This window comes from Entelurus aequoreus, linkage group LG14, assembly GCF_033978785.1.
Source record: "Entelurus aequoreus isolate RoL-2023_Sb linkage group LG14, RoL_Eaeq_v1.1, whole genome shotgun sequence".
Lineage (NCBI taxonomy): Eukaryota > Metazoa > Chordata > Actinopteri > Syngnathiformes > Syngnathidae > Entelurus > Entelurus aequoreus.
In genome coordinates, this window is record NC_084744.1 from 62,144,336 (window position 1) to 62,169,980 (window position 25,645).

Consider the following 25,645-nt stretch of genomic DNA (forward strand, 5'->3'; position numbering starts at 1 on the left):
TAATATGCTGTGTAAATATGTTTATTTGCATGTTAAAAGTCACTAATACATAATTGTTGCAAATAATAGGAGTAATATGCTGTGTAAACATGTTTATTTACATGTCAAAAGTCACTAAGACATAATTGTTGCAAATAGTAGGTGTAATATGCTGTGTAAATATGTTTATTTACACGTCTAAAGTCACTTAATATGTAATTGTTGCAAATAATAGAAGTAATATGCTGTGTAAACATGTTTATTTGCATGTTAAAAGTCACTAATACATAATTGTTGCAAATAATAGGAGTAATATGCTGTGTAAACATGTTTATTCACATGTCAAAAGTCACTAATACATCATTGTTGCAAATAATAGGAGTAATATGATGTTTAAATGTGTTTATTTGCATGTGAAAAGTCACTAATGCATAATTGTTGCAAATAATAGAAGTAATATGCTGTGTAAACATGTTTATTTGCATATAAAAGTCACTTATGCGTAATTGTTGCAAATAATAGGAGTAATATGCTGTGTAAATGTGTTTATTTGCATGCAAAAGTCAGTAATGCATAATTGTTGCAAATAATAGGAGTAATATGCTGTGTAAACATGTTTATTTACATGTCAAAAGTCACTAAGACATAATTGTTGCAAATAGTAGGTGTAATATGCTGTGTAAACATGTTTATTTACACGTCTAAAGTCACTTAATATGTAATTGTTGCAAATAATAGAAGTAATATGCTGTGTAAACATGTTTATTTGCATGTTAAAAGTCACTAATACATAATTGTTGCAAATAATAGGAGTAATATGCTGTGTAAACATGTTTATTCACATGTCAAAAGTCACTAATACATCATTGTTGCAAATAATAGGAGTAATATGATGTTTAAATGTGTTTATTTGCATGTGAAAAGTCACTAATGCATAATTGTTGCAAATAATAGAAGTAATATGCTGTGTAAACATGTTTATTTGCATATAAAAGTCACTTATGCGTAATTGTTGCAAATAATAGGAGTAATATGCTGTGTAAATGTGTTTATTTGCATGCAAAAGTCAGTAATGCATAATTGTTGCAAATAATAGGAGTAATATGCTGTGTAAACATGTTTATTTACATGTCAAAAGTCACTAAGACATAATTGTTGCAAATAGTAGGTGTAATATGCTGTGTAAACATGTTTATTTACACGTCTAAAGTCACTTAATATGTAATTGTTGCAAATAATAGAAGTAATATGCTGTGTAAATGTGTTTATTTGCATGTTAAAAGTCACTAATACATAATTGTTGCAAATAATAGGAGTAATATGATGTCTAAACACGTTTATTTGCATGCAAAAGTCACTAATGCATAATTGTTGCAAATAATAGGAGTAATATGCTGTGTAAATATGTTTATTTACATGTCAACAATCACTAATACATGATTGTTGCAAATAACAGGAGTAATATGCTGTGTAAATATGTTTATTTACATGTCAACAAGCACTAATACATGATTGTTGCAAATAACAGGAGTAATATGCTGTGTAAATATGTTTATTTACATGTTAACAAGCACTAATACATGATTGTTGCAAATAACAGGAGTAATATGCTGTGTAAATATGTTTATTTACATGTCAACAAGCACTAATACATGATTGTTGCAAATAACAGGAGTAATATGCTGTGTAAATATGTTTATTTACATGTCAACAAGCACTAATACATGATTGTTGCAAATAACAGGAGTAATATGCTGTGTAAATGTGTTTATTTGCATGTCAACAAGCACTAATACATGATTGTTGCAAATAACAGGAGTAATATGCTGTGTAAATATGTTTATTTACATGTCAACAACACTAATACATGATTGTTGCAAATAATAGGAGTAATATGCTGTGTAAATATGTTTATTTACATGTCAACAAGCATTAATACATGATTGTTGCAAATAACAGGAGCTGAGTGGTCTTGGGAACAGGACGTCATTGCTTGCTGCGTGAGTATACCTGCAAGAGAAATGCATAAGACGTGTGTGTTGCTCAGGGTGTTGAACTGTGTGCTGCAGGTGTATAGAAGACAGGTATAAAGTGTGTGTTGCTCAGGGTGTTGAACTGTGTGCTGCAGGTGTATAGAAGACAGGTACAAAGCCATATGCCATGCAGCACGCTCTCGCTCCATCCTCTCCCTGGGACTCGCCTGCTACAAGAAACTCGGCGACCAGGCAGGACTGAAGATGCTTTTTTTTCCGGTTTCTTAACACGCGACCATGCTATTTACACATCTTGTTGTCCAGTCTGCAGACACGTACCTGGTCCAGGTGTACAACCTCACCCTGCTTTGTTCAGAGGAGTACATCATAGAGCCCCAGTCAGTGCAGTTCCTGGTGCAGCACGGCTTTGACTTCAACAAACAGTACGCTCAGGGCATACCCTATCACAAGGGGAACGACAAGGTCAGCATATTCATCATCTGTAAAGACTTTTATAAACATCAATTGTTTAGTATTTATAACATACACTGTATTGACAAAAGTATTTGGCCACCCATCCAAATGATGACAATCAGGTGTCCTAATCACTTGAAAAGGAAACCTCAAAGTTCTACAATGTGTATTAAAAAAATAAATAAATAAAAAGATAATAAAAATGAGAACTAGAACAGCCTAATAGCTAGAACTAGTGTGCATATATCTTTTAAAAAAAGGCTTTTTTAAAAGCATCCACAGTCTGTGGTACCCTCAGGTGGTCAGGGAGAGCGTTCCACAGACTGGGAGCGGCGGAGCAGAAAGCCCGGTCTCCCGTTGTTCGTAGTGTATTAAAAAATAATAATAATAAAAATAAAAACTAGAACAGCCTAATAGCTAGAACTAGTATGCATATATCTAAAAAAAAAAAAAAAAGGCTTTTTTAAAAAGAAGGGTTTTTAAGCCTTTTTTAAAAAGCATTTACAGTCTGTGGTGCCCTCAGGTGGTCAGGGAGAGCGTTCCACAGACTGGGAGCGGCGGAGCAAAAAGCCCCGGTCTCCCATTGTTCGTAGTGTATTAAAAAAATAAAAAGATAATAAAAATAAATACAAATAAAAACTAGAACAGCCTAATAGCCAGAACTAGTATGCATACATCTAAAAAAAAAAAGGCTTTTTTAAAAAGAAGGGTTTTTAAGCCCTTTTTTAAAAGCATCCACAGTCTGTGCTGCCCTCAGGTGGTCAGGGAGAGCGTTCCACAGACTGGGAGCGGCGGAGCAGAAAGCCCGGTCTCCCGTTGTTCGTAGTGTATTAAAAAAAATTAAAAAATACAAATAAAAACTAGAACAGCCTAATAGCTAGAACCAGTATGCATATATCCAAAAAAAAAAGGCTTTTTTAAAAAGAAGGGTTTTAAGCCTTTTTTTAAAAGCATCCACAGTCTGTGGCGCCCTCAGGTGGTCAGGGAGAGCGTTCCACAGACTTGAAGCGGCGAAGCAGAAAGCCCCGGTCTCCCATTGTTCAAATTGTATTAAGAAAATAAAAAGATAATAAAGATAAATACAAATAAAAACTAGAACAGCCTAATAGCCAGAACTAGTATGCATATATCAAAAAAAAAAAAAAGGCTTTTTTAAAAAGAAGGGTTTTTAAGCCTTTTTTTAAAAGCATCCACAGTCTGTGGCGCCCTCAGGTGGTCAGGGAGAGCGTTCCACAGACTTGGAGCGGCGAAGCAGAAAGCCCCGGTCTCCCATTGTTCGTAGTGTATTAAGAAAATAAAAAGATAATAAAAATAAATACAAATAAAAACTAGAACAGCCTAATAGCCAGAACTAGTATGCATACATCTAAAAAAAAGGCTTTTTTAAAAAGAAGGGTTTTTAAGCCTTTTTTAAAAAGCATTTACAGTCTGTGGTGCCCTCAGGTGGTCAGGGAGAGCGTTCCACAGACTGGGAGCGGCGGAGCAGAAAGCCCCGGTCTCCCGTTGTTCGTAGTGTATTAAAAAAAAAAAAGTAATAAAAATAAATACAAATAAAAACTAGAACAGCCTAATAGCCAGAACTAGTATGCATACATCTAAAAAAAAAAGGCTTTTTTAAAAAGAAGGGTTTTTAAGCCTTTTTTTTAAAAGCATCCACAGTCTGTGCTGCCCTCAGGTGGTCAGGGAGAGCGTTCCACAGACTGGGAGCAGCGGAGCAGAAAGCCCCGTCTCCCATTGTTCGTAGTGTATTAAAAAAAATACATATAAATACAAATAAAAACTAGAACAGCCTAATAGCTAGAACTAGTATGCATATATCCCCCCCAAAAAAGGCTTTTTTAAAAAGAAGGGTTTTTAAGCCTTTTTTAAAAAGCATCCACAGTCTGTGGCGCCCTCAGGTGGTCAGGGAGAGCGTTCCACAGACTGGGAGCGGCGGAGCAGAAAGCCTGGTCTCCCATTGTTCGTAGTGTATAAAAAAAAAAAATAGTAATAAAAATAAATACAAATAAAAACTAGAGCAGCCTAATAGCCAGAACTAGTATGCATACATCTAAAAAAAGGCTTTTTTAAAAAGAAGGGTTTTTAAGCCTTTTTTTTAAAAGCATCCACAGTCTGTGCTGCCCTCAGGTGGTCAGGGAGAGCGTTCCACAGACTGGGAGCGGCGGAGCAGAAAGCCCCGGTCTCCCATTGTTCGTAGTGTATTAAAAAAAATACAAATAAAAACTAGAACAGCCTAATAGCTAGAACTAGTATGCATATATCTAAAAAAAAAAAGGCTTTTTTAAAAAGAAGGGTTTTTAAGCCTTTTTTAAAAAGCATCCACAGTCTGTGGTGCCCTCAGGTGGTCGGGGAGAGCGTTCCACAGACTGGGAGCGGCGGAGCAGAAAGCCCGGTCTCCCATTGTTCGTAGTGTATTAAAAAAAATAAAAAAATACAAATAAAAACTAGAACAGCCTAATAGCTGGAACCAGTATGCATATATCAAAAAAAAAAGTCTTTTTTTAAAAAAAAGGGTTTTTATGCCTTTTTTTAAAAGCATCCACAGTCTGTGGCGCCCTCAGGTGGTCAGGGAGATCGTTCCACAGACTTGGAGCGGCGGAGCAGAAAGCCCGGTCTCCCATTGTTCGTAGTGTATTAAAAAAAAAAAATAGTAATAAAAATAAATACAAATAAAAACTAGAGCAGCCTAATAGCCAGAACTAGTATGCATACATCTAAAAAAAGGCTTTTTTAAAAAGAAGGGTTTTTAAGCCCTTTTTTTAAAAGCATCCACAGTCTGGGCTGCCCTCAGGTGGTCGGGGAGAGCGTTCCACAGACTGGGAGCAGCGGAGCAGAAAGCCCCGTCTCCCATTGTTCGTAGTGTATTAAAAAAAATAAAAAAATACAAATAAAAACTACAACAGCCTAATAGCTAGAACCAGTATGCATATATCCAAAAAAAAAAGTCTTTTTTAAAAAAAAAGGGTTTTTATGCCTTTTTTTAAAAGCATCCACAGTCTGTGGCGCCCTCAGGTGGTCAGGGAGAGCGTTCCACAGACTTGGAGCGGCGGAGCAGAAAGCCCCGGTCTCCCATTGTTCGTAGTGTATTAAAAAAAAAAAATAGTAATAAAAATAAATACAAATAAAAACTAGAGCAGCCTAATAGCCAGAACTAGTATGCATACATCTAAAAAAAAGGCTTTTTTTAAAAAGAAGGGTTTTTAAGCCTTTTTTTTAAAAGCATCCACAGTCTGTGCTGCCCTCAGGTGGTCAGGGAGAGCGTTCCACAGACTTGGAGCGGCGGAGCAGAAAGCCCCGTCTCCCATTGTTCGTAGTGTATTTAAAAAAAAAAAATAGTAATAAAAATAAATACAAATAAAAACTAGAGCAGCCTAATAGCCAGAACTAGTATGCATGCATCTAAAAAAAGGCTTTTTTAAAAAGAAGGGTTTTTAAGCCTTTTTTTTAAAAGCATCCACAGTCTGTGCTGCCCTCAGGTGGTCAGGGAGAGCGTTCCACAGACTTGGAGCGGCGGAGCAGAAAGCCCCGGTCTCCCATTGTTCGTAGTGTATTAAAAAAAATACAAATAAAAACTAGAACAGCCTAATAGCCAGAACTAGTATGCATGCATCTAAAAAAAGGCTTTTTTAAAAAGAAGGGTTTTTAAGCCTTTTTTTTAAAAGCATCCACAGTCTGTGCTGCCCTCAGGTGGTCAGGGAGAGCGTTCCACAGACTTGGAGCGGCGGAGCAGAAAGCCCCGTCTCCCATTGTTCGTAGTGTATTAAAAAAAATACAAATAAATACAAATAAAAACTAGAACAGCCTAATAGCTAGAACTAGTATGCATATATCCCCCCAAAAAAAGGCTTTTTTAAAAAAAAAAAGGGTTTTTAAGCATTTTTTAAAAAGCATCCACAGTCTGTGGCGCCCTCAGGTGGTCAGGGAGAGCGTTCCACAGACTTGGAGCGGCGGAGCAGAAAGCCTGGTCTCCCATTGTTCGTAGCTTTGTCCTCGGAGGTTGGAGGAGGTTAGGAGGTGTCGTGTGGAGGATTTGGGGGTGTATCAAATCAAGCACTTAGGCATGGAGACTGTTTCTACAAACATTTGTGAAAGAACGGGCCGCTTTCAGTGATTTCCAGCGTGGAACTGTCATGGGATGCCACCTGTGCGACAAATCCGGTCGTGAAATTTCCTCGCTCCTAAATATTCCCAAGTCGACTTTATTCTAAGAAAAGTGAAGAGTTTGGGGAACAACAGCAACCAAGTGGTAGGCCAGGTAAACTGACATAGAGGTCAGCATAGTGCAAAGACTTTCTGCAGTTGCTACACAGCTCCAAACTTCATGTCACCTTCCAATTAGCCCACGTACAGTACGCAGAGAGCTTCACGGAATGGGTTTCCATGGCCGGGCAGCTGCATCTAAGCCATACATCACCAAGTCCAATGCAAAGCGTGGGATGCAGTGGTGTAAAGGACATCACCACTGGACTCTAGAGCAGTGGAGACGCCTTCTCTGGACTGATGAATCACACTTTTCCATCTGGCAACCTGATGCACCAGTCCGGGTTTGGAGGTCGCCAGGAGAACGCCACATTTCGGACTGCATTGTGCCGAGTGTGGAATTTGGTGGAGGAGGAATTATGGTGCGGGGGTTGTTTCTCAGGAGAAAGGAACTTTGAATGCTCCAGGATACCAAAACATTTTTAGGACAATTCCATGCTCCCAACCTGGTGGGAACATGGAATTCCAACATGACTGTGCACCAGTGCACAAAGCAAGGTCCATAAAAACATGGATGACAGAGTCTGGGTGTGGATGAACTTGACTGGCCTGCACAGAGTCCTGACCTGAATCCGATAGAACACCTTTGGGATGAATTAGAACGGAGACTGAGAGCCAGGAGAACGATACATTTCGGACTGCGTTGTGCCGAGTGTGGAATTTGTTGGAGGAGGAATTATGGTGCGGGGGTTGTTTCTCAGGAGAAAGGAACTTTGAATGCTCCAGGATACCAAAACATTTTTGGACAATTCCATGCTCCCAACCTGGTGGGAACAGTTTGGAGCGGGGCCCCCTTCCTCTTCCAACATGACTGTGCACCAGTGCACAAAGCAAGGTCCATTAAAACATGGATGACAGAGTCTGGGTGTGGATGAACTTGACTGGCCTGCACAGAGTCCTGACCTGAATCCGATAGAACACCTTTGGGATGAATTAGAGCGGAGACTGAGAGCCAGGCCTTCTCGTGTGTGACATCACCAATGCGCCCTTTGGAAGAATGGTGGACAATTGCTATAAAGACACTCTGCAACCTTGTGGACAGCCTTCCTAGAAGAGTTGAAGCTGTAATAGCTGCAAATATTGAACCCTATGGGTTAGGAATGGGATGGCACTTCAAGTGAGTCAAGGCAGGTGGCCAAATACTTTTGGCAATATAGTGTATTTACTGATTTATATTCCTAAATTGTGCATATTTTGACGTTGAAAGGGAGGCTCAGACAACCAGGGTGTTCATATCCGGGCTTTATTTACGGAGCTATTGCGTGCAAGGAAGCCCTTGGTGCTCCACAACGGCCTGATTGACATCGCTTTCCTGTACCAGGTATGGCATCCATTCTCATCCTTTGGTTTCATTTGTACCCGTATTTTGATGCCACCTTCTTTTTGAAGGGAAGCATTTATTTTCATGTAATCACCAGGGATGGGGACCGAATTTGGTACTTTTAAAGGCTCCGACCAAATTCCGTCGGTAGTACCAATTTTCGATTCACATAAAACCAAACAATGCCATATTTTGTTACATTTGTTGCATGTAATGTCTTGGCAGGCTCAAACACTTGGCGGGCAAACAAGCATTTAAAAATGATTGTCAAAATGCCCTAGTATTGTAAATATATATGTGGAGGGAGGTGTGGCCAGCGCTCCTGCAGGCACGCTGGCCACGCCTCCCTCCACAATTTTATTTTGGACATGTTTGAAAACAAAAAAGAAGGGAAAAAGACAAACAACAAAAAGAGTCATGAAAATGTAAATAATAACAATATGGTGATCTGTTTTGAACATGTATACAGTTAAAATGACATGTTTACATGATAAAAATAAAATATGTATTATAGTATAAATATATATTTTTATTATTTTTTTAATCAAACAATTAAAATAATAATAATGACAATAAAACAATAATAATTAAAAATAATTAAAAATATAACATGATAAAAATAAAATACATATTATATTATAAATACGTATTTTTATTATTTTTTTAATCAAACAATTAAAATAATAATAATGACAATAAAACAATAATAATGACAATAAAACAAAAATAATGACAATAAAACAATAATTAAAAATAATTCAAATTAAAAAAATAATGAAAAATATAACATGATAAAAAATAAAATACATATATTATAAATAATTGTTTTTTATTAAACAATTAAAATAATAATGACAATAAAACAATAATTAAAAATAATACAATATAACATTATAAAAATAAAATACATATTATATTATAAATTAAAAAAATTTAACTAAACAATTAAAATAATAATAATAATGACAATAAAACAATAATAATTAAAAATAAAAAAAAATTGAAAAATATAACATGATAAAAATAAAACACATATTATATTATAAATACAGTTAAAATTACACGTTTACAGTTCCGGAAAAAACTCAAATGCGCAGCCAGGCTCCAGTTTTCAAAATGTGCTAGCTCGATGCTAATTTACATTGGATTTGCTATTGACGTGCAAGTGATTTGCATTAGCGATTTTACATGGTGATTTCAATACCTTCATATTTGGTCATGAAAGCTACATTTAAGATGCACGTTATAATCAATACACAAGTGTGTCATTAGGGAATGGGTCCCGTCTGAACTGAGACGGTACCAATTCCCGGTACCTGGGAATCGGTACCGGTACTCAACGGTACCAACTTTCGTTACTTTTGTGTGTGTAAATAAATAATAGTTTTTTGTACATATTACATATTGTTATGAAGGTGTCTATTACTACATTATATATATATATATACTTGCAGTGTGTATATTGTACATATTACATATTGTTATGAAGGTGTCTGTTACTACATTATATATATACTTGCAGTGTGTATATTGTACATATTACATATTGTTATGAAGGTGTCTATTACTACATTATATATATACTTGCAGTGTGTATACTGTACATATTACATATTGTTATGAAGGTGTCTATTACTACATTATATATATACTTGCAGTGTATATATTGTACATATTACATATTGTTATGAAGGTGTCTGTTACTACATTATATATATACTTGCAGTGTGTATATTGTACATATTACATATTGTTATGAAGGTGTCTGTTACTACATTATATATATACTTGCAGTGTGTATATTGTACATATTACATATTAATATGAAGGTGTCTGTTACTACATTATATATATACTTGCAGTGTGTATATTGTACATATTACATATTGTTATGAAGGTGTCTATTACTACATTATATATATACTTGCAGTGTGTATATTGTACATATTAAATATTGTTATGAAGGTGTCTATAACTACATTATATATATACTTGCAGTGTGTATATTGTACATATTACATATTGTTATGAAGGTGTCTGTTACTACATTATATATATACTTGCAGTGTGTATATTGTACATATTACATATTGTTATGAAGGTGTCTGTTACTACATTATATATATACTTGCAGTGTGTATATTGTACATATTACATATTGTTATGAAGGTGTCTATTACTACATTATATATATACTTGCAGTGTGTATATTGTACATATTACATATTGTTATGAAGGTGTCTATTACTACAATATATATATACTTGCAGTGTATATATTGTACATATTACATATTGTTATGAAGGTGTCTGTTACTACATTATATATATACTTGCAGTGTGTATATTGTACATATTACATATTGTTATGAAGGTGTCTGTTACTACATTATATATATACTTGCAGTGTGTATATTGTACATATTACATATTAATATGAAGGTGTCTGTTACTACATTATATATATACTTGCAGTGTGTATATTGTACATATTACATATTGTTATGAAGGTGTCTATTACTACATTATATATATACTTGCAGTGTGTATATTGTACATATTACATATTGTTATGAAGGTGTCTATAACTACATTATATATATACTTGCAGTGTGTATATTGTACATATTACATATTGTTATGAAGGTGTCTGTTACTACATTATATATATACTTGCAGTGTGTATATTGTACATATTACATATTGTTATGAAGGTGTCTGTTACTACATTATATATATACTTGCAGTGTGTATATTGTATATATTACATATTGTTATGAAGGTGTCTATAACTACATTATATATATACTTGCAGTGTGTATATTGTACATATTACATATTGTTATGAAGGTGTCTATTACTACATTATATATATACTTGCAGTGTATATATTGTACATATTACATATTGTTATGAAGGTGTCTGTTACTACATTATATATATACTTGCAGTGTGTATATTGTACATATTACATATTGTTATGAAGGTGTCTGTTACTACATTATATATATACTTGCAGTGTGTATATTGTACATATTACATATTGTTATGAAGGTGTCTGTTACTACATTATATATATACTTGCAGTGTGTATATTGTACATATTACATATTGTTATGAAGGTGTCTATAACTACATTATATATATACTTGCAGTGTGTATATTGTACATATTACATATTGTTATGAAGGTGTCTATAACTACATTAGATATATACTTGCAGTGTGTATATTGTACATATTACATATTGTTATGAAGGTGTCTGTTACTACATTATATATATACTTGCAGTGTGTATATTGTACATATTACATATTGTTATGAAGGTGTCTGTTACTACATTATATATATACTTGCAGTGTGTATATTGTACATATTACATATTGTTATGAAGGTGTCTGTTACTACATTATATATATACTTGCAGTGTGTATATTGTACATATTACATATTGTTATGAAGGTGTCTGTTACTACATTATATATATACTTGCAGTGTGTATATTGTACATATTACATATTGTTATGAAGGTGTCTGTTACTATATTATATATATACTTGTATACAAAACTTTGAAGGAGAGGTATAGGTTCCAAGCCTAACCATTATTTATGTCTTTCTAGAACTTTTATGCACATCTTCCAGACCGATTAGCCACCTTCACGGCCGACCTGTCCGAGATGTTCCCGGCAGGCGTCTTCGACACTAAATACGTGACAGAGTTTGACCTCCGCCTCAGCGCCTCCTACCTGGAGTATGCCTACAAGAAATGGTATGTGTCAGAATAATTGTATCTAAGCTATCACAAAACCTTGTGTTTCAATGAGTTCCCGGCGAGAGGACAAAAGCTGTCTTTGAGCTTACCAAGCAAAAGGCTTTGTACAACTCCACTGTGTAGGATGGGGAGCAACATGAGGGTGTTGGTTTCTTTGATGTATTGTAATCCACAGGAAGATTTTGTCTTGACCCGAGATCTACAAAGCGGAGAGGAGGCAGGGCCCGACACCCCCTCCAGGCACCTTTTCTTTGAACTGTTTTGTGACCGAGGGCAACGGCGGTTTACGACCCCCGTCCCTTTAGAAACAGCTGTTGCCATGTAATCAGGGAAAGTCCAAAAAAAAGAGGAGGCGTACAATCTTTCGTCAGAGCGTGGTGGGACACTGTGCAAAGAGTACAGCCCAGACGTTACTCCTCAATTGAGCTAAACCGAATCCTGTCTCTGTTTAATTCCTTGCTTCTTGTCTTGTTTAATAGATGTCATCAGTGTTTGAACCTGACAGTATGTTTACATTTTAATGAGCCACATAGAAAGTGCTCATTCAAATCCCCCCCGTGTCCTTCCAGTAAGCTGGACAACAGCCGCAAGGAGTCCTCCGGCGGGACCGGCCGTCACGTCCACCTCCAGTTCTGTCAGTATGCCGGTGCCATGTCCCGCTATGTGGACCATAGGGCCTGCCCGGCTGTCGCTCCTCATCAGGTGCAGGCTGACATCTGCCACAACTTCTCTGTGAGTTTACACACTTGTTATCTCAGCCCAAATGGAACAATTACCAAAAATAGTTTGGGACTCAGGCTTTGGCAGTCCTACCTACTCCACTTCATGACGTGTGCCATAGTTGTTGATCAGCTCAATAGTAAAATATGACAGTAGGAAAAACTTGGACCACCTGGTTGGATGGCCTTCCAAAACAATGCTATAACAAATATTAACCATTTTATTTTTACTTTGCTCATTTTATATACAGTATTTTAATTGTCCCATTTACTCTCTGCGAAACAGCCCCAGAGCATAATACTACCACCACCATGCTTGACGGTAGGCATGGTGTTAAAGGCCTCACCTTTTCTCCTCCAAACATATTGCTCGGTATTGTGGCCAAACAGCTGGTATGATTATTTTAGTGCTTAATTAGGCCACATTTAATGTAATCCTTTCAACTATTCAACATTATTTTTGTCCATTTTTTTGTCTATGTATGCTTTTGACTATATCTAATAAATATCTGCAGTAGGACATGGGCAGTACATTTATATTCTAAGTTGCATTAAAAAAGGCATTAAATTAGATTTGTTGATACCTGCAGAAACCCATTATAAAATACATATTATATTATAAATAAATGAAAATTTACATTTTATTTTATTAAACAATTAAAATAATAATAATGACAATACAACAATAATAATGACAAATTATAAAATAAAATAAAATATATAATTTGATAAAAATAAAATACTTATTTTTTAAATTAAACAATTAAAATAACAATAATGACAATAAAACAATAAAAATGAAAAATATAACATGAAAAACATGATACAAATAAAATGCATATTATATTATAAATACACATTTTTATTTTATTAAAAAATTAAAATGATAATAATGATAATAAAACAATAATAATGAAAACTAATTGTTTTAAAAATTATGAAATATATAACATGATAAAAATAGAATACATATTTTATTATAAATACTTTTTTATTAAACAATTAAAATAATGACAATAAAACAATAATAATTAAAAATATCAATGAAAAATATAACATGATAAACATGATAAAAATGAAATACATATTATATTATAAATACATTTTTTTATTTTTTTTATTTTATTAAATAATTAAAATAATAATAATGACAAAACAATAATAATGAAAATATTTTTAAAAAAATAAAATAATTAAAAATATAACATTATACAAATAAAATACATATTATATTATTAATACTTTATTTTTAAATTAAACAATTAAAATAATAATAATGACAATAAAACATTAATAATGAAAAACATGATCAAAATAAAATACATATATTATAAATACATTTTTTTATTTTTATTTATTTATTAAACAATTAAAATAATAATGACAATAAAACAATAATAATGAAAAATAATGAAAACTAAAACATGATAAAAAATAAACTATATATTATATTATAAATATATTTTTTAATTTATTTTATTTTATTAAACAAAATAATAATGACAATAAAACAATAATGAAAAATAATAAATATAAAAAAATAATGAAAAATATAACATGATAAAAATAAAATACATATTATATTATAAATACTTTGAATTTTTTAATCAAACAATTAAAATAATAATAATGACAATAAAACAATAATAATTAAACATAATAAACATTTTAAAAATAATGAAAAATATATTATAATAAAATAAAATCCATATTATAAATTTCAAAAAATATTTTATTTGTTTTATTAAACAATTAAAATAATAATAATAACAATCCATTCATCCATCCATCCATTTCAACCGCTTATTCCCTTCGGGGTCGCGGGGGGTGCTGGAGCCTATCTCAGCTGCATTCGGGCGGACAAGTCGCCACCTCATCACAGGGCCAACACAGATAGACAGACAATAATAATTTAAAAATAATACAAATTTAAAAAATAATGAAAAATGTAACATGATAAAAATAAAATACATATTATATTATAAATAAATAAAAATACAATTAAAATAACAATAATGACAATAAAACAATAATGATAAAAAATAATAAAAATTTAAACAATTATGAAAAATACAACATGATCAAAACAAAAGATAAAATAATAATAATAAGTTAAACCTGGTCAATTTAATTGGAGCAATAGTCTTTATCCCATGTTTTGGTTTGTCCGGCAGGCGTTCGGTTGGTGTTCAAAAGGCACCAAGTGTCCCTTGTCCCACGACACAGACCTCATCATTCTCCAAGACGATAATTCCAGGACGGAGAAGAGGAAAAAGAGGAAGCGTCTTCGGAAGAAGAAGAAAGGAGGAGAAGAAGAAGAAGACCCTGCGGCGCTGGAAGGTGCTCCTCGAGACAAAAAGCCTCACTTGGACCCTGGGAAGATGATTGACAACCATAAGGAGGAGACCCCAGACCCAAACACACCACTGCATGATGGAGACGCCATGAAAACTCTGCATGATGGAGACGCCATGAAAACTCTGCATGATGGAGAAGACGTGAAAACTCTGCATGATGGAGAAGAAGACATGAAAACTCTGCACGATGGAGAAGACATGAAAACTCTGCATGATGGAGAAGAAGACATGAAAACTCTGCATGATGGAGAAGACATGAAAACTCTGCATGATGGAGAAGAAGACATGAAAACTCTGCACGATGGAGAAGAAGACATGAATGGAGACGCCATGAAAGCAGACCTCAAAGTGTGCGAGGACACCACGGAATCGGCAAAAAAGACCACAAGATGCGACAAGAAGGTGGAGTCAGGTTCCCACCGAGCAGGGTTCGATGCCTTCATGACGGGGTACATCTTCGCCTACTCCTGCGTCACCGTGCAGCAGGCGGACGCCGACGCCAGCGACGAGGAGCGGGCGTGGCTCCCCGACTCCCTCAACAAGATCTACCTCAGCGGCAAGGCGGCCCCTCTGAACATAGTCAAGAGCACCTTCTCCAAGTCCTCCAAGGCCCATGTGCAGAAGATGGCGCTGGTGTGGGCCGACAAGCGGTAAGAGCGGGGGTGTCCACACTCCCCCCCCCCCCCCCCCCCCCCCCGGGGGTGTCCACACTCCCCCCCCCCCCCCCCCCCCCCCCAAGGCCGCACACAAATGAAAACCTTAGGGCTTCCCTCAGTTTGGGTGAATCTTAAAGGTCCTGGGGACCCAAAAGGGTCTCTGTCATTAAAGTGTTAAAAAAATGTTTTTTTTTATTTGTATTTTTACTTTCAACGCTTAAATAGTTATAGATCAACTTCAAAGCCATCAAATGCCATATTTTATACCCTTTTTTCCGTGAAAAAAATCATTTTTTTAATAGGAAAAACAAAAAATAAAATATTTCCCCCCCAAAAAATGTTCAGTGTGTAGTATTTAATGTGAAGTAATTGGAACCTTAAATAGGTCAATAATTAATTTTAAAAAAAATGTTTTTCATTATTTATTTTTTGAGCAAAAAAAAAATCTCGAGGATCCAAACTCATAAGTGTTAAAAAAAAAGCCATATTTATTTTATTTATTTATTTTTTTTACTTTCAAGGCTTTAATAGCTATAGATCAACTTCAAATCCATCCAATGCCATAAGTTTTATTTTTGTAGTTTTATTTGTTTGTTTTATGCCCTTTTTTCCGCAAAGAAAATCATTTTTTTAAAAGGAAAAACAAAAAATATAAAATATTTTCCACCCAAAAAAATGTTCAGAGTGTAGTATTTAATGTGAAGTAATTGGAGCCTTAAATAGTTCAATAATTAATTAAAAAAATGTTTTTCATTAATTATTTTTTGAGCAAATTTTTTTTCCCAAGGATCCACACTCATCAAAGTGTTAAAAAGAGTCTTTTTGTTTTTGTTTTTTTTTACTTTCAAGGCTTTAAATAGCTATAGATCAACTTCAAATCCATCCAATGCCATAAGTTTTATTTGTTTATGTTTTATGCCCTTTTTTCCATGAAGAAAAAAAAATTTTTAATAGGAAAAAAAAAAAATAAAATATTTCCCCCCCAAAAATGTTCAGTGTGTAGTATTTAATGTGAAGTAATTGGAGCCTCAAGTAGGTCATTAATTAATTTAAAAAATGTTTTTCATTAATTATTTTTGGAGCAAAAAATAAATCTCGAGGATCCAAACTCATAAAAGTGTTTAAAAAAGCCATTTTTTTTAATTTTTTTTTTAACTTTCAAGGCTTTAATAGCTATAGATCAACTTCAAATCCATCCAATGCCATAAGTTTTATTTTTGTAGTTTTATTTGTTTGTTTTATTCCCTTTTTTCCGCAAAGAAAATCATTTTTTTAATAGGAAAAACAAAAAATAAAATATTTCCCCCCCAAAAATGTTCAGTGTGTAGTATTTATTGTGAAGTAATTGGAGCCTCAAGTAGGTCAATAATTAATTTAAAAAATGTTTTTCATTAATTATTTTTTGAGCAAAAAATAAATCTCGAGGATCCAAACTTTTACTAAATCAACTTCAAATCCATCCAATGCCATAAGTTTTATTTTTGTAGTTTTATTTGTTTGTTTTATGCCCTTTTTTCCGCAAAGAAAATACTTTTTTTAATAGGAAAAACAAAAAATTAAATAATTCCCCCCCCCAAAAATGTTCAGTGTGTAGTATTTAATGTGAAGTAATTGGAGCCTTAAATAGGTCAATAATTAATTTAAAAAAATGTTTCATTAATTATTTTTTGAGCAAAAAAAAAATCTCGAGGATCCAAACTCATAAAAGTGTTAAAAAAAAAGCCATATTTATTTTTTTACATTTTTTTTTAACTTTCAAGGCTTTAATAGCTATAGATCAACTTCAAATCCATCCAATGCCATAAGTTTTATTTTTGTAGTTTTATTTGTTTGTTTTATGCCCTTTTTTTCCGCGAAGAAAATCATTTTTTTAATAGGAAAAACAAAAAATAAAATATTTCCCCCAAAAAAATGTTCAGTGTGTAGTATTTAATGTGAAGTAATTGGAGCCTCAAGTAGGTCAATAATTAATTTAAAAAATGTTTTTCATTAATTATTTTTTGAGCAAAAAATAAATCTCGAGGATCCAAACTCATAAAAGTGTTTTAAAAAAGTCATTATTTTTATTTTTGTTTACTAGATCAACTTCAAATCCATTCAATGCCATAAGTTTTATTGTTGTAGTTTTATTTGTTTGTTTTATGCCCTTTTTTCCGCGAAGAAAATCATTTTTTTAATAGGAAAAACAAAAAATAAAATATTCCCCCCCCAAAAATGTTCAGAGTGTAGTATTTAATGTGAAGTAATTGGAGCCTTAAATAGGTCAATAATTAATTAAAAAAATGTTTTTCATTAATTATTTTTTGAGCAAATTTTTTTTCCCAAGGATCCAAACTCATAAAAGTGTTAAAAAGAGTCTTTTTGTTTTTATTTTTTTTTACTTTCAAGGCTTTAATAGCTATAGTTCAACTTCAAATTCATCCAATGCCATAAGTTTTATTTTTGTAGTTTTATTGTTTGTTTTATGCCCTTTTTTCCGCAAAGAAAAATAATTTTTTTAATAGGAAAAACAAAAAATATAATATATTTTCCCCCCAAAAAATGTTCAGAGTGTAGTATTTAATGTGAAGTAATTGGAGCCTTAAATAGGTCAATAATTAATTAAAAAAATGTTTTTCATTAATTATTTTTTGAGCAAATTTTTTTCCCCGAGGATCCAAACTCATAAAAGTGTTAAAAAGAGTCATTTTGTTTTTAATTTTTTTAACTTTCAAGGCTTTAATAGCTATAGATCAACTTCAAATCCATCCAATGCCATAAGTTTTATTTTTGTAGTTTTATTTGTTTGTTTTATGCCCTTTTTTCCGCAAAGAAAATATTTTTTTTAATAGGAAAAACAAAAAATAAAATATTTCCCCCCCCAAAAATGTTCAGTGTGTAGTATTTAATGTGAAGTAATTGGAGCCTCAAGTAGGTCAATAATTAATTTAAAAAATGTTTTTCATTAATTATTTTTGGAGCAAAAAATAAATCTCGAGGATCCAAACTCATAAAAGTGTTTAAAAAAGTCATTATTTTTATTTTTGTTTACTAGATCAACTTCAAATCCATCCAATGCCATAAGTTTTATTTTTGTAGTTTTATTTGTTTGTTTTATTCCCTTTTTTCCGTGAAGAAAATCATTTTTTTAATAGGAAAAACAAAAAATAAAATAATTCCCCCCCAAAAAATGTTCAGTGTGTAGTATTTAATGTGAAGTAATTGGAGCCTTAAATAGGTCAATAATTAATTTTTAAAAAAAGTTTTTCATTATTTATTTTTTGAGCAAAAAAAAAATCTCGGGGATCCAAACTCATAAAAGTGTTAAAAAAAGCCATATTTATTTTTAAAAAATTTTTTTTAACTTTCAAGGCTTTAATAGCTATAGATCAACTTCAAATCCATCCAATGCCATAAGTTTTATTTTTGTAGTTTTATTTGTTTGTTTTATGCCCTTTTTTCCGCAAAGAAAATCATTTTTTTAATAGGAAAAACAAAACATAAAATATTTCCCCCAAAAAATGTTCAGTGTGTAGTATTTAATGTGGAGTAATTGGAGCCTCAAGTAGGTCAATAATTAATTTAAAAAATGTTTTTCATTAATTATTTTTTGAGTAAAAAATAAATCTCGAGGATCCAAACTCATAAAAGTGTTTAAAAAAGTCATTATTTTTATTTTTGTTTACTAAATCAACTTCAAATCCATCCAATGCCATAAGTTTTATTTTTGTAGTTTTATTTGTTTGTTTTATGCCCTTTTTTTCCGCGAAGAAAATAATTTTTTTAATAGGAAAAACAAAAAATAAAATAATTCCCCCCCCAAAAAATGTTCAGTGTGTAGTATTTGATGTGAAGTAATTGGAGCCTTAAATAGGTCAATAATTAATTTAAAAAATGTTTTTCATTAATTATTTTTTGAGCAAAAAATAAATCTCGAGGATCCAAACTCATAAAAGTGTTTAAAAAAGTCATTATTTTTATTTTTGTTTACTTTCAACACTTTAATAGCTATAGATCAACTTCAAATCCATCCAATGCCATAAGTTTTATTTTTGTAGTTTTATTTGTTTGTTTTATGCCCTTTTTTCCGTGAAGAAAATCATTTTTTTAATAAGAAAAACAAAAAATAAAAATAATTCCCCCCCAAAAAATGTTCAGTGTGTAGTATTTATTGTGAAGTAATTGGAGCCTTAAATAGGTCAATAATTAATTTTAAAGAAAAGTTTTTCATTATTTATTTTTTGAGCAAAAAAAAAATCTCGAGGATCCAAACTCATAAACGTGTTAAAAAAAGCCATATTTATTTTTTTAAATTTTTTTTTAACTTTCAAGGCTTTAATAGCTATAGATCAACTTCTAATCCATCCAATGCCATAAGTTTTATTTTTGTAGTTGTATTTGTTTGTTTTATGCCCTTTTTTCCGTGAAGAAAATCATTTTTTTAATAGGTAAAACAAAAAATAAAATATTTCCCCCCAAAAAATGTTCAGTGTGTAGTATTTAATGTGAAGTAATTGGAGCCTCAAGTAGGTCAATAATTAATTTAAAAAATGTTTTTATGAATTATTTTTGGAGCAAAAAATAAATCTCGAGGATCCAAACTCATAAAAGTGTTTAAAAAAGTCATTATTTTTATTTTTGTTTACTAGATCAACTTCAAATCCATCCAATGCCCTAAGTTTTATTTTTGTAGTTTTATTTGTTTGTTTTATGCCCTTTTTTCCGTGAAGAAAATTATTTTTTTAATAGGAAAAACAAAAAATAAAATAACCCCCCCCCCCCAAAAAAAAATGTTCAGTGTGTAGTATTTATTGTGAAGTAATTGGAGCCTTAAATAGGTCAATAATTAATTTTTTAAAAAAGTTTTTCATTATTTATTTTTTGAGCAAAAAAAAAATCTCGAGGATCCAAACTCATAAAAGTGTTCAAAAAAGCCATATTTATTTTTTAAATTGTTTTTTATCTTTCAAGGCTTTAATAGCTATAGATCAACTTCAAATCCATCCAATGCCATAAGTTTTATTTTTGTAGTTTTCTTTGTTTGTTTTATGCCCTTTTTTCCGCAAAGAAAATCATTTTTTTAATAGGAAAAACAAAAAATAAAATATTTCCCCCCCCAAAAAATGTTCAGTGTGTAGTATTTAATGTGAAGTAATTGGAGCCTCAAGTAGGTCAATAATTAATTTAAAAAATGTTTTTCATTAATTATTTTTGGAGCAAAAAATAAATCTCGAGGATCCAAACTCATAAAAGTGTTTAAAAAAGTCATTATTTTTATTTTTGTTTACTAGATCAACTTCAAATCCATCCAATGCCATAAGTTTTATTTTTGTAGTTTTATTTGTTTGTTTTATGCCCTTTTTTTCTGTGAAGAAAATCATTTTTTTAATAGGAAAAACAAAAAATAAAATAATTCCCCCCCAAAAAATGTTCAGTGTGTAGTATTTAATGTGAAGTAATTGGAGCCTTAAATAGGTCAATAATTAATTTAAAAAAAAAGTTTTTCATTATTTATTTTTTGAGCAAAAAAAAAATCTCGAGGATCCAAACTCATAAAAGTGTTTAAAAAAGGCATTATTTTTATTTTTGTTTACTAGATCAACTTCAAATCCATCCAATGCCATAAGTTTTATTTTTGTAGTTTTATTTGTTTGTTTTATGTCCTTTTTTCCGCAAAGAAAATAATTTTTTTAATAGGAAAAACAAAAAATTAAATAATTCCCCCCCCAAAAATGTTCAGTGTGTAGTATTTAATGTGAAGTAATTGGAGCCTTAAATAGGTCAATAATTAATTAAAAAAATGTTTTTCATTAATTCTTTTTTGAGCAAAAAATAAATCTCGAGGATCCAAACTCATAAAAGTGTTTAAAAAAGTCATTATTTTTATTTTTGTTTACTTTCAACACTTTAATAGCTATAGATCAACTTCAAATCCATCCAATGCCATAAGTTTTATTTTTGTAGTTTTATTTGTTTGTTTTATGCCCTTTTTTTCCACGAAGAAAATCATTTTTTTAATAGGAAAAACAAAAAATAAAATAATTCCCCCCCCAAAAATGTTCAGTGTGTAGTATTTAATGTGAAGTAATTGGAGCCTTAAATAGGTCAATAATTAATTTAAAAAATGTTTTTCATTAATTATTTTTTGAGCAAATTTTTTTCCCCAAGGATCCAAACTCATAAAAGTGTTAAAAAGAGTCTTTTTGTTTTTAATTTTTTTTACTTTCAAGGCTTTAAATAGCTATATATCAACTTCAAATCCATCCAATGCCATACGTTTTATTTTTGTATGTTTTATGCCCTTTTTTCCGTGAAGAAAATAATTTTTTTAATAGGAAAAACAAAAAATATAAAATATTTTCCACCCAAAAAAATGTTCAGAGTGTAGTATTTAATGTGAAGTAATTGGAGCCTTAAATAGGTCAATAATTAATTTTAAAAAATGTTTTTCATTAATTATTTTTTGAGCAAAAAAAAAAAGTTGAGTATCCAAACTCATAAAAGTGTTAAAAAGAGTCATATTTTTTTTTTTTTTTTTTTTTTTTTACTTTCAAGGCTTTAATAGCTATAGATCAACTTCAAATCCATCCAATGCCATACGTTTTATTTGTTTATGTTTTATGCCCTTTTTTCCATGAAGAAAATCATTTTTTTAATAGGAAAAACCAAAAATATAAAATATTTCCCACCCCCCAAAAATGTTCGGAGTGTAGTATTTAATGTGAAGTAATTGGAGCCTTAAATAGGTCAATAATTAATTTTAAAAACATTTTTTTCATTAATTATACTTTGATAAAAACATTTTTTTGGAGGATCCAAACTCATAAAAGTGTTAAAAAGAGTCATATTTATTTTTTATTTTTTACTTTCAACGCTTAAATAGTTATAGATCAACTTCAAATCCATTCAATGCCATATTTTATACCATTTTTTTCCATGAAGAAAATCCTTTTTTTAATAGGAAAAACAAAAAATATAAAATATTTCCCCCCCCCCAAAAATGTTCAGAGTGTAGTATTTAATGTGAAGTAATTGGAGCCTTAAATAGGTCAATAATTAATTTTAAAAAATGTTTTTCATTAATTATTTTTTGTTAAAACAATTTTTTTTGAGGATCCAAACTCAAAGTGTTAAAAAGAGTCATATTTTTTTTTTTTTTTAACTTTCAATGCTTGTATAGTTATAGATCAACTTCAAATCCATTCAATGACATATTTTGTACCCTTTTTTTCTGTGAAGAAAATCCTTTTTTAAATAGGAAAAACAAAAAATATAAAATATGTTCCCCCCCCCAAAAATGTTCAGAGTGTAGTATTTAATGTGAAGTAATTGGAGCCTTAAATAGGTCAATAATTAATTTAAAAAAATGTTTCATTAATTATTTTTTGAGCAAAAAAATTTTTTTGAGGATCCAAACTCATAAAAGTGTTAAAAAGAGTCCTATTTTATTTTGTATTTTTTTTTACTTTCAAGGCTTTAATAGCTATAGATCAACTTCAAATCCATCCAATGCCATAAGTTTTATTTTTGTAGTTTTATGCCCGTTTTTCCATGAAGAAAATCATTTTTTTAATAGGAAAAACAAAAAATATAAAATATTTCCCCCCCCCAAAAAATGTTCAGAGTGTAGTATTTAATGTGAAGTAATTGGAGCCTTAAATAGGTCAATAATTAATTTTAAAAAATGTTTTTGAGAAAAAAACAATTTTGAGGATCCGCCGCTCCCAGGCTGCATACCCTTAGACCATGTCTATGGTTCTAGCTATTAGGCTGTTCTAGTTTTTATATTTTTTTTACTATTTATTTTACTTGTTGGGGGCAGCTATTTGTGGTTTTAGCATTGCTGTTTTGCTTTTGTTTGTTTTTTTAAATACACTGTAGCACTTTGAGGTTGTTTGCTCAATTTAAAGCGCTTTTACAAATAAAATCCATTATTATTATTATTGACTCCCCCTATCCTCTAGGGGGCACCATTGTAGTGTAACACTACAATGACTCTACAACACTACAAAGAACTGCTCACCCCCAAAAACTCCACACGACTCCAGACAGACAAAGCTCCGAACTATGGGAGACCAGGCTTTCTGCTCCGCCGCTCCCAGTCTGTGGAACGCTCTCCCTGACCACATGAGGGCACCACAGACTGTGGATGCTTTTAAAAAAGGCTTAAAAACTCTTCTTTTTAAAAAAAAAAAAAAGCCTTTTTTTTAGATTAATATGTGCTAGTTCTAGCTATTAGGCTGTTCTAGTTTTTATATTTTTTTAACTTTTTATTTTACTTGTTGGGGGCAGCTATTTGTGGTTTTAGCGTTGTTGTTGTTTTTATTTTTTATTTTTGTAGTTCTTTTTTAATACACTGTAGCACTTTGAGGTTGTTTGCTCAATGTAAAGTGCTTTTACAAATAAAATCTATTATTATTATTATTATTATTGACTTCCCCCTATCCTCTAGGGGGCAGCATTGTAGTGTTGACACTACAATGACTCTACAACACTACAAAGAACTGCTCACCCCCAAATCCTCCACACGACTCCAGACAGACTAACCTCCGAGGACAAAGCTCCGAACTATGGGAGACCAGGCTTTCTGCTCCGCCGCTCCCAGTCTGTGGAACGCTCTCCCTGACCACCTGAGGGCACCACAGACTGTGGATGCTTTTAAAAAAGGCTTAAAAACTCTTCTTTTTAAAAAAAAAAAAAAAAAAGCCTTTTTTTCTAGATTAATGTGTGCTAGTTCTAGCTATTAGGCTGTTCTAGTTTTTATATTTTTTTAACTTTTTATTTTACTTGTTGGGGGCAGCTATTTGTGGTTTTAGCGTTGTTGTTGTTTTTTTTTTGTTTTTTGTTTTTTAATACACTCTAGCACTTTGAGGTTGTTTGCTCAATGTAAAGCGCTTTTACAAATAAAATCTATTATTATTATTATTATTATTGACTTCCCCCTATCCTCTAGAGGGCAGCATTGTAGTGTAACACTACAATGACTCTACAACACTACAAAGAACTGCTCACCCCCAAATCCTCCACACGACTCCAGACAGACTAACCTCCGAGGACAAAGCTCCGAACTATGGGAGACCAGGCTTTCTGCTCCGCCGCTCCCAGTCTGTGGAACGCTCTCCCTGACCACATGAGGGTACCACAGACTGTGGATGCTTTTTTAAAAAAGGCTTAAAAACCCTTCTTTTCAAAAAAGCCTTTTTTTTTTTAGATATATGTGTGCTAGTTCTAGCTATTAGGCTACTCAGTGGCCTAGTGGTTAGAGTGTCCGCCCTGAGATGGGTAGGTTGTGAGTTCAAACCCCGGCCGAGTCATACCAAAGACTATAAAAATGGGAGCCATTACCTCCCTGCTTGGCACTCAGCATCAAGGGTTGGAGGCTAACCTTTCCTGTGATAAAATGGCAACCAAGGTAATCAGAAAGGTTAACCAACGAATGAGATTTCTCTACAGAATCTCCTCTCTGGTCCACAAAAGCACCATGAGGATTCTGGCGGGAACTCTCGTTCAACCCTTTTTCCATTACGCATGCACCTCCTGGTACCCTAGCACCTCCAAAACCCTCAAATCTAAACTCCAAACATCTCAGAACAAGCTAGTCAGGTTACTTCTAGACCTCCACCCCAGATCCCACCTCACTCCTACCCACTTCTCCAAAGTGGGCTGGCTCAAGGTGGAGGACAGAGTTAAACAACTTGCACTGAGCCTAGTCTATAAAATCCGCTACACCTCCCTGATACCGAAGTACATGTCAAACTACTTCCTTAACGTAAATGACCGCCATAACCACAACACCAGGGGGCGCTCCACTAACCACGTTAAACCCAGATTCCGAACTAACAAAGGTCTTAACTCATTCTCTTTCTATGCCACATCAATGTGGAATGCACTCCCAACAGGTATAAAAGAAAGGGCATCTCTATCCTCCTTCAAAACCGCAATAAAAGTTCACCTCCAGGCAGCTACAACCCTAAACTAACACCCTCCCCGGATTGCTAATAATCAAATGTAAACAAATCAAATGCAGATACTTTTTCTTATGCCTTCTGATCTCTCTCTCTCTCTCTCTCTCTCTCTCTCTCTCTCTCTCTCTCTCTCTCTCTCTCTCTCTCTCTCTCTCTATACCCACTATTTGCTGTCCATATCCCACCCCC

At 32.5% G+C, this 25,645-nt stretch overlaps 1 protein-coding gene across 2 annotated transcripts in view; it reads left to right on the top strand.

The window, feature by feature from the left end:
- toe1 (target of EGR1, exonuclease) overlaps window positions 1-24,184 on the top strand; it is a 26,422-nt gene extending 2,238 nt beyond the window's left edge. Inside the window, exons 2-9 of one of the 2 annotated variants that reach the window (XM_062070410.1) lie at window positions 1,939-1,979; window positions 2,108-2,204; window positions 2,277-2,435; window positions 7,894-8,007; window positions 11,629-11,777; window positions 12,350-12,512; window positions 14,674-15,506; window positions 23,944-24,184. In XM_062070410.1, coding sequence (XP_061926394.1) covers window positions 1,939-1,979; window positions 2,108-2,204; window positions 2,277-2,435; window positions 7,894-8,007; window positions 11,629-11,777; window positions 12,350-12,512; window positions 14,674-15,506; window positions 23,944-24,037 — 1,650 coding nt within the window. In that variant the 3' untranslated portion in view covers window positions 24,038-24,184. Of the gene's footprint in view, window positions 1-1,938; window positions 1,980-2,107; window positions 2,205-2,276; window positions 2,436-7,893; window positions 8,008-11,628; window positions 11,778-12,349; window positions 12,513-14,673; window positions 15,507-23,455; window positions 23,684-23,943 lie in introns of those variants that run through there. The other variant, XM_062070411.1, reaches the window with a different exon arrangement.
- The last annotated feature ends 1,461 nt before the right edge of the window (window positions 24,185-25,645 follow it).